This window comes from Aphelocoma coerulescens, chromosome 18, assembly GCF_041296385.1.
Source record: "Aphelocoma coerulescens isolate FSJ_1873_10779 chromosome 18, UR_Acoe_1.0, whole genome shotgun sequence".
NCBI lineage: Eukaryota > Metazoa > Chordata > Aves > Passeriformes > Corvidae > Aphelocoma > Aphelocoma coerulescens.
Window position 1 is genome coordinate 3,971,140 of NC_091031.1, and position 15,469 is coordinate 3,986,608.

Consider the following 15,469-nt stretch of genomic DNA (forward strand, 5'->3'; position numbering starts at 1 on the left):
AATGTATGTCCCAAACATACTTTGCTGAGGGTAAATCAGCCTCCAGGGCTTGGTTAACTGCAGCTGTGTGATGGCTTGGCCTGACATCGTCCTGGGTGCTCAGAAGCACCTGTAGGGGGGGTCCCTGCAATCCTGGTGTTTGGAGGAGCAGCCCCTGAAGAGCTTGTGGCTCCTGTCCGGGTGCTGGGGCTGCTGTCCCTGCTCCCCGTGATCCCAGACACTGCTGGGATGCTATGAGCATTGCCCTCTCTTGGGATAGGCTGAGCTGGGGCACAGAGCTGAGCATGTTTGTGGCTGCTCGGAGAGCTGAGGTTGAGGGCCAGCCTGCAGCCTGCTCATGTTGCTGTTAGAACAGATTTTGGTTGGGTCACATGAATGCCTTCTCCCAGAATCAGGTTTTTAGAGCAGTTTGTGTTCAAGCAAGCTCCTCCATGAGACATGCTTCCATTGAAGTACAGTGTGTACATCTTACCTGCAGATGACTTGCTCTCCCTTGCCATTACAGTGTGTGTTAAATTTTTAATATAGTGGTTGATGATCTTTTTTCCACCCAAGGTGATTTCTGATGCATCATCAAAGTGTTCAGTAAGTGCCATTGACAGTACTGTTTTTTCCACGTTTTTCAGATATATTGGGAAGTCGGATTCAATAACAATCAGTGTGTGGAATCACAAGAAAATTCATAAAAAGCAGGGAGCTGGTTTTTTGGGTTGTGTGAGACTTCTTTCAAATGCAATCAACCGCCTTAAAGACACTGGTTGTAAGTAAGCTAAGGACAAGTTTCTTCTCTTTCAGCCCAAGCTTGCATGCACAGACTTTTGAAGAATGACAGTTAATTGGGTTTTTGCTGGGTTTTATAAAGCTTGTGTATTCCAGTTGGTTTGGTAGTTTGTGATGGTGTTTGTTTCATTGTATGATTTACACCTTGTGCCCTCATTTTGTAGATCAGAGGCTGGATCTGTGCAAGCTTGGGCCAAATGACAACGATACTGTTAGAGGACAGATAGTAGGTGAGTAAAGGTTTTTATCTTTTAGTTCTCTTTTTATCTTTAGTTTCTATGGTAGCTGTAGAAATACCCTTCCTATATGTCAGTTTTCTATACTGAATTCTCCTGTGTACTGCCAGAGCCATTTGGACCTCAGGCTAGAAGTATGTAGGCAGAGAATTAAAAAAAATTCCAAACACCAAACGAAAAACCAAAACAAAATATTCAAACCACCAAAATAAAACCCCAAACCAAAGTATTATAATAAGTGTTGGGGCAAATAAGACCATAGGTAATAAAAAAATTTATTTAGAAAGTTTTTCATTTCACTGTAAAGAATGGTGGCAGTTTGAACTGAGTATGAACTCTCTGTGAAAAACTGACTACAAAATTCTTGGCCATTGAGGGCTCCAGCAAGGTTGTGCTTCCTTTAGGTTTTGGGAAAGTGTGAAGTATCTTGCTTACAAGCAAGTAAAATTGCTGTCTGGGATGACTTGGTCAATTAATTTTGTGTTTTCATGGCTTATTTACAAGTCTGTCACCAACCTCAGTAACTGCTTTGTCATTCTCTGAACTTGTAAACTTTAAATAACTTAATTAAAAAGAAGCTGGCAAATTGAAAAGTAAGTATCCACAAAAAACTGCATAAACACTCTCTTCTTGGTGCCTTCTAAGTTCTTTGTGATGGCAGCATTTCTAATAGGTCATTTAAGTCAAAAGTTGGTCAGGATAAGGAAGTTCTTTATTTTTATAGCAAGACGTTACTGACAATATTTGGACATGAGGTAAAGAAAAGTGAATTTTTATGCTCAGTTTTACATTCAGTTCCTAGTTGAAATGATATCCAAGCAGTGCTTCTGTCAGCCAGGGAACACCACTGAAATATCAGTCAGCAAATAAGTGTGTTTGTTTGCCTCCCTCAGAGTGCTCTGTTGAATAGCACCTGTGACTTTTTGTGTTGCCTTAACCGACTGTCTCCATCTGATCTTCAAGTGCTTGCATTAAGATAAGAGTGTGGTGGCACAGGAGAGTCAAATGATGGTAGAAATGTGGAATTGTATGTGCATTGCTGACACTTCAGGCTGTTCTTGATTAAATTTTCCACATGAGCTTGTATGGAAGAGTAAAGGATAAATCAGTCACTTTTCTGGGGTGTGTTTTGTTCTGGGTTTGGTTTGCTTGCTGGGTTTGCTCCAGTGTACTGCTCCCCTGAGCATCGCTGTGTGTGTGTGCAGCTTTGTTTGTGAGGTGCCTTTGGAGAGGAGGCTGAGCTGGATGCACAGGAGAGCAGGTTCAGGGTGTGCTGGGAGTAGGGAGCTCCATTCTGCTCACACCATGGAGCAGGGACTGTGCTCTCATGCTGCCCTCCAGAGTATGAACTCACACCCTGGTCAGCATGGCTGGGGGATGCTGCTGTTCATTAAAGGGAAAAAAAAAAACAACCAAACCAAAAACCCCTCCCCAAAACAGAAAGGTCTGGGAAGGCTGTGGCAAATCCATTGCAGTGTGCAATGGCTAAGAGACTTCAGAGAGAACTGGTCAGAGAACTAGTCAGGGAGAAGTTGTCAAAACTAGTTAGCAGTGTGGGTGTAAACTAGACTGCCAGGTTGGCTTTAGCTGATGTGCCCATGAGAAGTGGTGCAGCCACAGCAGCACTGGCTCTTTTGGGATGCTGGTGGGGCTGCCCCTGAACACCAGGAGCTGTTGGATCGTGTACTGAACCTACAAAAAACCACCTTGTCAGGTTACAGCAGAGACCCAGAGCAAATCAGTGTGTTCTGTTTTCTGTTGATGTCATCAGGAAGGTTAAGTTTACTCAGTCATGGCTCTGTTTTAATTTAATGCATCCTTGGTAAGATTCCAGAGACTCCTGTCTTTATTTTAGTTGTCATTATTAATCTTCTTATATTTTAATCTTTCTTTGCTAATGCAACTTTGTTGAGTGGATGAATGAGGCTGAGTAAAACTAGATAATTCCACTGCAGTAGCTGGATGGTGAAGAAATCTGGATTAAAAATAAGAAAAAAGAATAAGTTATAAATACACTCTCAGTTCTTCAAATTATAAACTCTCTTGAATTCAGAGACCATGCAAGATTGGAAACCAGTATTAAAATGTAATTGATGCCTTCAGCAGATGATAATCTTGAAAATCAAGTGCACAGTGGGTATGCCTTGGTACAGGGACTAAGGGGATCTTTATCTTAAATCCTTGGGTTATCTTCAAAGAGAGGAAGAAAGGGGGTGCATTTTGAGCAATGGATCCAGGGGCACCTGAACTGTGTCTTAATCTTGCAGCTCTTCTGTGCCACCACTTTATTTCTGATGTGGCAGTGCAGAAAAAAATGAGCCCTTACTTATTACAAAATGAAGCTGTGCACAAATTTTGGTCCTCACGTAGGCAAAGAGAAGGTAATTGCCTTTGTTTAGTTTAATTTCTGTCTGTGTGTTTTGCTTGCCAAACCTTGCCTAACTGCAGTGGTGTGAACTTGTAATGTGTGGGGTTGTGGCAGAATAAATACATCATCCAGTTTTGGTTTGGTTGAATTTAAAGGTGTCTTTCCCTCTTAGAAGTTGTTTTGTAATGTTAGTGTTCATGGAAGAGTAGGGGTTAATATGGATTAGGAATGCAGCAGTGCACCAGGGCTCCCTGGGTTGCTCTGTTGAATTCTAAACTTCAAAACATGTCGTTGTTGAAAATTTGGGGACTCAGGCAAAATCTGCCAGTTCTGCTCCAACTTTTTAAATTTTGTGATCTTTACAAAAGTTTGGTTGCATCCAGGTTAAGGTCTGTAAGGTCATTTCACTGCATGTATAATGGACTTGAAGACAGTTGACCAGAGGTACATTAGTGCCACCTCAAGAAATGTGGGCCACAGCACGTATTTAGATTTTTAAGCAATTGTTTTATTGTTAAAGGCATAACAAAACATCAGAAAACCACCCCAACCCTGCAGGAATACAAGTATAATAAATTATCAGATTGGACACTTGCAAATTGTGATACTGGGAACAAAAGCAACCTAAAAAAATCTTTGTTTTCATAATTGCAGTACAAAAGCTTCAGGCATAAATACCCATAACAATGAATCATGTGAAAAAAAAAAATTAAAAGTGAAGCAGTTTTGGTGAGGGCAAGCAAGGGCTTTTCAGGGCGCTTTGTGTGAGTTGCATTTGACTTACCACTGGTGTTAAAAAGTAGCCAATAAACCAAACCTGAAGTGCTTCTAGCAGTTACATTTTGCCTGGTTTTGTGTTTGTGTGCATGTATGTGTGTTGAAACCCATGGGCACACAAAATACCAAAGAGTCAAAACCAGGGAGGAATTCCTTATTTTAGCTCTTCCCATTTAGAGTTCTGTTGGCCCTGTCCCTGCCATGCCTGAGGTGAAGCACCCCACTGCCACCAGTTGAGTGTCATAGTTCATCTCAACACACACAATTAGTTGCAGTTTCACAGTTCACTTCCTTTTCTGCCTTAACTTGCACTCATATTCCTTAAGCTAACTTTTTTGAAGATGTAGAGAATTCCATGTATGAAAGCACACAGTTCCTGTGCAACCATCTTTGATTTGTGAGAAGGAAAAAATATCCAGAACATGTCTCAGCTTAGTCCTCCAAGTTGTACTAATTCTCTTTCAAATGTAACCATAATTTTGCATTCAGGTGCCACATCTTTAATAATTCTTTTATTATCCTAATAGTCAGTCTTCAGTCCAGAGACCGAATAGGCACAGGAGGACAAGTTGTGGATTGCAGTCGGTTATTCGATAACGATTTACCAGATGGGTAAGCTGACATCACTGTGATGTAAACACAAATACAGCTCATACAACAGACTTCTGCAGTAGTGAGGAGTCAGTGTGCAAATAAATTACTTTAAATCTTGCACTCAAGAGTTCTGCAGTTCTGCATTCAGAACAGGAGCTAAGCAAGCTGGGATACACAGAGCAGTTGATAGTTTGGTTGTTGTTTTATCTCCACTTGGAAAAGGGGAGGTGACGTATGTAAATAAATGCTTTGAAAAATAACTTGTCTAAGAAAACATGTATTTCGAATTAAATCACGGCCAGCAAAGTGACCTATGCATGCAGTAGTTTTGTAGCAAGGAAGTGACCACAGGGCCTGGCTGCCCTTCTGCAGCACTGTGCAGAGGTATAGATCCACTGTAATAAACGTGGATCACTTCTTCCATGCACCTCTTAGTGAAGAAAACATGACTGGAAAAGGTACTGCAGCCCAAATTCTTGCTTGGCAGGGTTTAGGATTCTGGTTTGTCCCTGTGAGAGTTAATGACATCATTATCACCTTAAACAGTTTTGCAAACACAGGAAAATGGTCTGGTTTAGGTTCTGGTGCTGTCAGCAACTTCTTCAGAGCAAACACAGACTTTCTGAATGTGATTCTTGGCAGGTAAAGACAGGAGTAAATGAGTTTTCAGAGAATAAATTTTGAAATGTAAGTCATCATCCTAGTCCTTAACAGCATTCTTTTGTTAATTTGCGAGTCCAGACAAGTCAAAAACATTTTTGAAAATGCTTCTAAATTTTCTCTTCAGAATGTTCCCTGCATAAAGATTGCTCACTTAATTGTGTGACTGCAAAATTTGCTGTACAGCCTCATGTATTTCAGAGTGCAAATTTAATAATAATTCAAAAGTCACATTATTTGAAGCTGATTTTTAGTGAAAGCAAGTAGTGCATGAAGATGTTATGAAAGCACTTGTTAGAGTCAGTGGTCAAAAGAAGTTAAATGCATTATTAAACATGATGTTTCCAAGAAGTTTCTTTACATGGCTATTTGGATTTAATTAGAATTTAAGCAGTTATTGAATGTGAAGGTGTGATACTATTAATGATGTGCCTGGTTCCAAGGGAAGAATATGTTAAATCATTTCTGAGTTCAACTTTCAGTTGTTTCCTGTCACCTTGTTCAGCTAATGTGATTCATAGCAGTGTAAGTCTTCCTGAACTGGAAATATTTTGTGCCCTGGTTTCCTGGAAATACCACTCAGTGCCTTATCTCTGCCTCTCTGAACTGCAGGTGGGAGGAGCGCAGGACTGCTTCTGGAAGGATCCAGTATTTAAACCACATCACACGGACAACTCAGTGGGAGCGACCCACGCGGTAAGGAATTCCTTGGGAGACTGTGGGAAGGATGAAGTTTGATTACTGAGCAATTCCAAGTGGCTCTGACAGGGGGATTGGATAGCTCATTCCTCTACTTAGTCACTCTGCACAAGCTGAATGCTTTTGTTCTTTAGCATCCTTCTCCTGCAGTCTGGCTAATATTGAACTCAGAAGATCATTCTGACTACTTTTCTTCCTGCCCTAATAGCAACATCTTTGCTTTCTTGTAGAGATGCTGTGGTAGAGCTCTATAAATACAGACATTACATTTTGCAGACATTGTAAGGGGTGAAGAAGTGAGACCATGCGTAGCTGTCAGACATTGTTGTGTGACCATGTAACTCAGAACAGTTATAGCTGATTGTGCTAGAGAGTGTTTGGAAATCACTGTGATCACTTTTTCTGATACCTGTGGATGTGTGTTGTGAAACTGTTCTTCAAACCCCTTTTGCTGTTGCCTGTATTGCAGGCAGTGTCATTGCATTTTTTTCAGACTCCTCTGCAGACCGTCTATGCCTGCAGATGGTCTCTTCCATTCTCAATATCATTCTGGTCTCTGCATGGATATATTTGATTTAAAATAATCTGGACTGTTAACACTGTCAGCTCTGATACATGTTTGCAGTTTTGGAGTGAAGGGACTGAACAGCTTTTTAATTTACCTCTTTCTGTTTTTCCTGGTATGTTAAAATATCCATTCTAAGCTCTAGACACAGTAGAAAAACAAGTGCAAAATGTATAATTTGCTTTGGGGATTTCATGTGACCTTGTCAATCCCCCTTTAACCCATTTTAAATCCTTTTGAAAGCAGCATTGAGATACAAAATCACACTGGTCAATGTTTCCTCTTGCTTGCAAGAGTAACTGCTTTTGTTCTTGCTTAGCCCTTTTTCACCATCCTTGTCTAATAACCTTCCTTAAAAATTAGAAGGAATAACAAGGCCTCATAACTTCCTCAGCCACATGGAGGAAAAGTGAGAAAGTTTGGAGGTGAGGTTACTGGTTCCTCTGGTGAACATAGAACAGGAGCTTCCTGCTCCACTCGAGGTGTCCTGCTGGGCAAGTCACTGAGGTGTCCCCAGAGCCCTGGGGTGCAGCTGTCCCCAGGTGTGTTGTGTGGCCCATGTCCATCAGCACTGAGGGTTTCCTGTTCTCCCCAGGCCAGCATCCGACTACTCGAGCCCGGGCAGGCCTCTGAGCTGCTTCGTGGATGAGAACACTCCAATCAGCAGCACCAATGGTGCATCCTGCGGGCAGGCAGCAGATCCGCGCCTGGCTGAGAGGAGGGTCCGCTCCCAGAGGCACAGGAACTACATGAGCAGGACACATCTGCACACTCCTCCTGACCTACCTGAAGGATATGGTATGGAAATCAAAGGGGTTTACTTGTGGGAATCTCAAGAAGCTGGGAAAATGGGTTGTGTCTTCTCATGTGTAAGATTCTTTTCATTCCATAGTTTAAGGAAATCAGTCTTTGTGAGTTTTCACACTGCATTTTTTGTTCTTACATTTATTAATTTGTCTTGATTTCACAGAGCAAAGGACAACTCAGCAAGGTCAGGTCTATTTTCTGCATACTCAGACTGGTGTCAGCACATGGCATGATCCAAGAGTACCTAGGTAAGAAATGATGGAAGTACCCTTAAGATTTCAAATCAAAATAATTTAGGCAGTTCTCTCCTCAGAGTTTTCTCTGGCTAGTATTTCTGATTCTTAGACCCTAATACATCATTTTAACAAGACATTCATCAAATAATTCATCATGAATTAGTCTGTCTTTCCCAGTTCTTCAAGTTGTTATTGTAATGAAAAGGTGGAAGATCAGGAAATAAATTACAGTAGTGTTTTGGAAACAGGTCACTGATTCTAGATTTTGCATATGAATTAGACCCAAGTCTTGATTTTAATACTCTGCAAAATAATGAAACAAAAGGTAGAATCTGAACACTTCCAAAAGAAGCTCTATCAAGATACTTCAGTGAAAACTGGGTTGGACTGAAACAGTCAACCTGCTTTTCTTGTTGCAATTATCTCGACACTTGGGAGAAAACGAATCCTAAGTATTTTTAGTTTTGTGTCCTTTATTTACATGATATACATGCAATTATTTCTGGTATGTTTGAAAGAAAAGGATGATCATGGAAACTATTGGTAGCTTCTGATTGCTCTTTAAATAACCAAGTAATCCTGTTGTAAACACTTCCCAAAGTCCACGGATGGTGGTGTGAGATTTGTGTGATTTGAAATTGGCAGCCTGTGCTGGCATTTGTGAGAACCAGAGGAACTCTCTCAGTTGCTGCTGGTGTTCCTGTGTTCCTTCTCATGGAAATGGGTGTCCCAGGAAGGATAAAATGCCTCAAGACCACACTTCACTGTTCTTTGAATTATTCTTTTGTTACTGTTTTTGTGTTATAAGATCGTACCTTGCTTTGATGCACTGCCTGCAGAGCTGAGGCTGCAGTTGGGTAGGAAGTCAGTGATTTGTGTATTATACAAAACCAGGCTCTAAAAAAAAAACCCCAAACATAGATCTAATCCTTAAGTTTGGGGTGTAATAGTTCTGTGTGCAATGTAAGTTAGCCCTGCCCTGAGGTGTGGCAGTACAAACAGCAGGAGCATCTCTGAGAACAAGAATTGTTTGCATGAGGATAAAATTTATGTCATTTCTAAGGAATATCGTATTTTGAGGCTAATAGCCACAGTCATTTAGTCAGCAAAAGTAACCCCTGCAGTACAGCAGCAGTGTGTTCATGGGGAATAGCAGCAGAAGTTCAATCCCAGAGCTTCATGTTTCCATTAGTGGCTCCTCAAGTCTTTGGAATCCCTGCAGACTGCACCTTTTAAGCCATTCTGTCCCTTGGCTCTTTCCTCCCTCAGCTCCCAAGACTTTGGGAGCTGAACACCTTTGGGAAGAGCTGCACTGGACAGTATGAGGGGTCTGAGGGGTGAATTGCATCCATGACTAATCAGTGTACATTTCTGGAGACCAGCAGTTGTTTCCAGTGAGGCTCTGGAATGAATTTACATCTTCCTAATTTTAGCAGAATTTTTCTTGAGCCCTGTTGTGCTACCTCGGCATTGCTCAGGGCAGAGCTGAGTCATTGTTCATATAATCCTCGATTTGAAATAGTTTGTTAGAGAGCTGTTTGCTTCCCACAAGCTGTTGGGGTTCTGAGGCAAAACAGCCAGTGCCATACACACATATCCCCTGTGTAATTCTTCATGGAAATTATAACTCTTCAGAAATATAGCTTTGTTTTGTATGAGTTTCTAAAGTGTGATTCACAGCTCCTTACGTGACTAATGTTGTTTTAAAAAATGTTTTCTGTTAAAATTGGTGGAGAACTGCAATTCCATTTTGACAAATACAGCAATGACAATATGGCAATGGTCTTTATTTTTGTTTGAAGCCTTTATTAATTTAACAGCTGAAGTTAGTTTGTAAAAATGAGGGTTATTTGATGAGAACTTTTTCCCCCATGGCTTGTGTTCTGGGGTGTGTGTTTTTGCTGTGGTGGGCTTGTACCTTGGGAGTAGAGATTCCAGCTGAACAGATCAAGTTTCTTAAACAATACATTTTCTCAGACTTCATGGAATTGTTCTGTTACATTTACGCTTGTGTGGCTCGGAGGCCAATTGCTGAGGTATTTTTCGTTTTATATTTGTTTTCACAGGGATCTTAGCAACATCAATTGTGAAGAGCTTGGTCCTCTGCCTCCTGGATGGGAGATCCGAAATACAGCAACAGGCAGGGTTTATTTTGTTGACCATAACAACAGGACGACGCAGTTCACGGACCCGCGGCTCTCTGCAAACCTGCACTTGGTCCTAAAGTGAGTCTGCAGCGTCTGGCGTCTGGCACGTGTGGAGGGAAGGCAGTGACTCCGAGGGGTCCTGGATTTGGATCAGGACGAACTCTGCCATTCCAGGAGGCTTTAAGGAGTAGCAATGTTCTTTGACACACCACCAGCCTACTCTGTTTCACGGCACAGATGAATTTGGTTGCTCTTGAAAAGTCTGCAGGAGCATTTAGGCAGGAATGTGGCTGTTGTGATGCACAGGGGGAGGGAAACAAGTGCTGTGTGGTGGGAAAGACTGGCCTATAGATTTTTTTTTTTCCCTAACAGCAAGAGAGACACTTTGTTTTCTGTATACTTCATTCCATTTTCAGTTACGAAGAACTTGTTTTAAAATAAGAAGTTGCATATGAGCCAGTGGTGTGAAATACTGGTGAGTTAGGAAAGGGTGCACAAGTACCCAACTATTTTCCTGGAGTAAAGGAGAAATAACTCATCTCCTGCCTTCAGTTTTAGAGTAGGACTAGTTGATTTGTTCTCAAACTAAGGCCCCAGTAATTTAACTCAGCATTTTTACAGAAAGGATAAAATAGAATAAGAACCGCGTTTTTTCTGCCTTAGTATTTTGATATCATAATTTCAGCTCACAGTTTTAAAAAGAGGATGGGAAACTCAAAAGAATTCTGGCTTGTGTTTTATTCCCTAGGCACTCATTACGCACTGGGGATTTTCTACTAAAAATGGAAATCTAAAAGCTAACAAACATTTCTTATTTCTCTATTTTTTTTTTCTCTCCCAGCCGGCTTGTCCACGGCATTTGGGAGTTTGATTCTATTGTTTCTCCTGCTAACACCTTTTAATACTCTTGGGAAACACCTGTAAAGTATTGAGTAGGTGTTAAGTGGAAGAAACAATGAGTTGGTTAGATGGAAAGCCAGCCAACCCTGGGCGAGGAGTAATAGTCCTGTAAGGAAGTGAATCATTGGGAAGAAAAGCTGAAGGAAAGAATAATGGGAACAAGCACCGAAAAGACAAAGCTGAGGAAAGGAAAGTCATATCCAGGAGTCAACATGTCTTTTATGCATTACACAAAATCTGTCTAGCCTTTGCCCAATATACACTTGAACCTCACACCCCAAGAGGGAGAAGAGCCTAAATATTGAAAATATGTATTTTGTTTAGATCATTGGTTATATATGTGTATGTTACAGGACGTTAGTAAGCCCCCATCATCCAGACACTTTGGGTGCTTTGTTTTTAAATTTAAAACAACTGCTTAATTTTAGCTGAACTGAAATTGTTGGTTTGAAAATAAAATGATCTTGAAAAAAATTAGCAGTGAAGGAGCATGTTCATGTTTGAAACACAGAAAAGTTCCTTAAATCAATTCAGATTTAGATATTTTACTTGAAGAAGAACTTCAGACCATCTTAGCTACAGCAGTACAATTTTTAAACTGTAGAAAACTCAGTGAACTGGACTGTATTTAACTAACTGGCCTTCTCAGGTGGGTTTAGTTTGAAATGGCAGAAGGGGCACAGCAGCCAGTTCTATATGGATTGTGGATGACAGATAACAGAGCTACCTTTGTTAGCTGGAAAATCCAGTTTGACTTTTAATTTCCAGAGTCACAGAACCATTTAGCATTTATTTGAACTTAGAGTACTCCTACAGTGTGCTGAAGTTTTTCATTTGTCCATCTGTCTTTCATTAGTGAAGGATTTCAGAAACTCACCCAACAGTGTCATCAGCAAAGTCTGCTGCCTGATAAATCATTCTTGGTGTTTATTCTTTTATTGCAACAAACAGGATATGTGAAAGTTTCCCTTGTCTTGAGCCCACCTCCTTATCTGTTCTTTAAAAAACAAACAAAAAAGTAGTTTGCTTAGGCCTGTCATTTTGTAAATTATCTAAGAAATAAGTTTAGACTTTGTGTGGGATGGGTGTGATAGTTTTAGGTTCAAAGGCATGAGAAAAAGTTTACTCTCAGTGATACTGACTTTTCTATTGAGCTGAGTAAAGCCATTTGTTCTTCCAGTTATGACATTGTAAGTTATGAAAATAATCAGACTTGTAACCCAGTTCTGTTCTAAGATATTGACCAAGAGTTTGTGATAATTTTGATAAGCTATGGCACCTGAAAAGTATTTAGTTGTATCCTTAAAGCACTGTATGGAATCAAGCATAGTCACTCAGCTGTGAAAACAAACTGAGATTTAATGACTTTAAGCACTGCAGATTGTTTAGCTAATACCGCACTGATTATTCTTAGTCTAATCTGGAAGATGGCATTTTATTTTTCTCCTCCTAGTTCTTCTTTATTTTGGGAAGCACTGGGAGGAGAAAAATAATGGTTTCCTTTGATGCATGGATCCTAAGTTCATGCTCATTTCAGAGATTGCATTTCCTTTAAGACTGACCCTGTCTAGCTGTGCTTGAGAGAACTGTGACTTTTTACCCTTAAGGGTGGTATGGAGAGATGCTCACTTCAGCATATAAATATGGCCTTCTCTGGTAGTCCTATACAAGGAATAATTTCACTTAGTCCTCCTTATGGAATTAGAAATTTCAGAAGATAAAACAAGAATTTTGCTTTAATTTGTGTGTCAAGTTAATACAGTTTAAATGAGATTCATATTTAAAACTAATCACAAATGAAAATTACCATGCACATGGCACAAATGACATAGAGCCACATTCTGGAGCCACAGCCTCATTACTACAATGATTTGTATTTTTCTGGGTGTCCCCATGGAAAAGTCTGTTGGAGGTGGATTTTGGTTAGCCAGGAGAGTGTTCTACTAGACCTTGTCTCAAAACAGACAATAGGCTGAAATTATAAAATACATGAAAATGGTGTTTGGCCCCATCTAATATTTTTTGATCTTTGATATTAAAAAAAAAAAAATTAGCATTCCACTGGAAAATATTCTGAATTGTAATGTTTCTTATTTATCCAGTAAATATAGGGTATTCTCATGTGCTCCACAGAGAGATGATATTCTTAGGCTTTAAAAATACAGTTTTTATCCCATGTAGTTTGGGAACGCCATACTAAAACGCTATAAAAATATCCACTCACTGTGTACAAGAAACGACGCAGAGAGAACATCTCTGCAACATGATCCATTTACTTTTCCTAGTAAGAAGTCGTATTTACAAATTGCTCTTAAAATTGCTAGTAAAAATACTTGTTTATCTGTGCCAATGGTTCCATGTGAACTCCCACATTCCTGTGGTCCAGACTAGGCCAGGTACAAGGGGCAAGGTCCCTGCCAAGCTGCCAGTACAAACATCTTTTCGTAAGCTTACCCTTTTCCAGACAAGCCATTTAAAACAGACTATGGTATTGACTGTAGATTAGAGGCAGAGTGTTTGGCAGATCCCTGAATTTTAAAATGGAGGAAGGGAAAACATGCAAAGGAAATATGGAAATGGTATCTGAGAAATTCAGTGTCAGCAGCTTAGTAGTAAAATTGTATGGATAATACCTTTTTGTATGTGCTGTAACCTTTTGCATACTTTGTAGAGTAGCACTAGTAGAAATAACAAGCCCTAAAAACAACTGGTAGTTGCCAAGAAAGACAGAACCATATGTCTTTAGTCAGGATAAAATCACTCTGAATTTATTCTTTACTGGCCCCAGACGTTTTTAGCGTAATCACAGTAATAATCACAGTAAATTGAAAGTAGTTTAGATACAAAGCCTGAACATTTAAGAAGAGAACAGGGGATGGATGAAGTGGGTCTCTGAGGCAGCTGTGTGTGTTTGCAGCCGGCAGAACCAGCTCAAGGACCAGCAGCACCAGCAGCAGCAGCAGGTGGTGTCCCTGTGCCAGCTCCCGGACGAGGCGGAGTGCCTGACAGTGCCGCGCTACAAGCGGGACCTGGTGCAGAAGCTCAAGATCCTGCGGCAGGAGCTGTCCCAGCAGCAGCCTCAGGCTGGCCATTGTCGGATCGAGGTCTCCAGGGAGGAGATTTTTGAGGTAATTCAAGATTTTGATCCGTTTCTTAATGTGGAGGGAAGGGGAGGAGGATGGTTCATAGCTGTGTAAAGGAGTCGTTCACTTAGATGGAATCTTGAAGGCTGCAGTTAAAACTGGGATTTTACCATGGTGAAGGGGAAGAGGAAGCATTCCAGGGGGATGCTGAGACAACCATGTAATTGAAGTAGATGCCTTTACCCTGTAGAGGAGAACAAAGTCAAGGAAAACTTTTCTCTGTGGCTGGAGATGTGTCAGGGACTGGGGAAGGAATCCAGGCACTTTGTGTGTCTGAAGATCCTGTCACTTCTTCCTTGAATTTGAGAAGCTGATGACTGTTTCAGAGGGGATGTTACAAATACAACACTAGACTATTATTAGTGATCTTTAATGTAGTGTAACTTAGGTAAAACTACTACTGAATAGGATTCTTCTTCAGAGTTTGGATTTCTTATAATCCATCTCAATTCTCTCGTCAGAATTAGAGCAATTTTACAAACTGTCTGGGCTTCTGAATGGCCAGAGATGGCCACAGTGGGGTGTCTGCATTTTGTGTTCTGTTTTGGCACATGATTCAGCAGAATCATTCTGTTGACTTGACTAAACACAGTTATAATTCATTGGCCTTTTCTGGAGAACAGTTTGTCCTTTTGAGAAGTTTCTACCATCCCACCAATCCCTGTTGCATTTTTACCCCACCCACAAACTTGATCGCCCCACTGTATTGTCACAGTTTTTCCCAGCCAAGAAAGATTTGTGTTGGTCTTCCCTTTGGAGACAGTCAGATCAGTGTGTAAGCAACTGAAAGAGGAAAGGAGGGAAGGCTACAGGATTGTTATGTTCTTGTTCAGTCCGGTGTTTTGGGTCCCCACACACCCACCTGCCTCTTCTGTCCTGTAGAGACAAAACTTGGGGCTGATACTGGACATAAATAAGAACCAGACTTTTCTTTTTCCTCTCATTCCTTAGCATTTGTTCAGCCTTTCAGCTTGCTTTCTGTGTTTCCTTGGTGAACTCTTACTGACAGAGGAATAATCATCGATTTACTGGGATAGCGTTGCTGATTCCATTCTTAAGGTGCTTCTTGAAGGCTGGCACATGTTTTACCCAGAGTACAAGCTCCATTGTTGGCTTTTCAGACTGCAAAAACCAGTCTGACAAAATTTTTTTATAAGTTATATGAGAATGAGGGAGAATGTTCTCATCACTGTTCACCCCTGGAAATTTAATGGGAGGTGGTTCTTCTCATCTTCCCATCATTTTATTTGACAAGTGTTATCCCATTTGGAGAAAATGAAGAAACAATCTATAATTTGAGAAACTGATGAATATCTAGAAAAATAATGTCCCCTTTAAGAGCGTTCCTTTTGGACTTGGAGTCTGAGACTCCCTTCACTTCCAATACACAGCAGCAGCTTCTACTCTGTAAATAGCAGTTAATAAAAGGAAGTGGTGTATGTTTACAGGAATCCTACAGGCAAGTCATGAAGATGAGGCCAAAAGACCTGTGGAAACGATTAATGATAAAATTTCGTGGGGAGGAAGGCCTTGATTATGGAGGTGTCGCCAGGTAAA

At 40.7% G+C, this 15,469-nt stretch overlaps 1 protein-coding gene across 3 annotated transcripts in view; it reads left to right on the top strand.

The window, feature by feature from the left end:
* The window catches only part of SMURF2 (SMAD specific E3 ubiquitin protein ligase 2), a 60,040-nt gene that overhangs the window by 35,403 nt on the left and 9,168 nt on the right, over positions 1 to 15,469 (top strand). For all 3 annotated transcript variants that reach the window (XM_069032941.1, XM_069032942.1, XM_069032943.1), the window contains 9 exons: positions 627 to 760; positions 945 to 1,010; positions 4,689 to 4,773; positions 6,028 to 6,111; positions 7,275 to 7,477; positions 7,650 to 7,734; positions 9,789 to 9,947; positions 13,687 to 13,897; positions 15,361 to 15,464. In XM_069032941.1, coding sequence (XP_068889042.1) covers positions 627 to 760; positions 945 to 1,010; positions 4,689 to 4,773; positions 6,028 to 6,111; positions 7,275 to 7,477; positions 7,650 to 7,734; positions 9,789 to 9,947; positions 13,687 to 13,897; positions 15,361 to 15,464 — 1,131 coding nt within the window. The remainder of the gene's footprint in view (positions 1 to 626; positions 761 to 944; positions 1,011 to 4,688; positions 4,774 to 6,027; positions 6,112 to 7,274; positions 7,478 to 7,649; positions 7,735 to 9,788; positions 9,948 to 13,686; positions 13,898 to 15,360; positions 15,465 to 15,469) is intronic.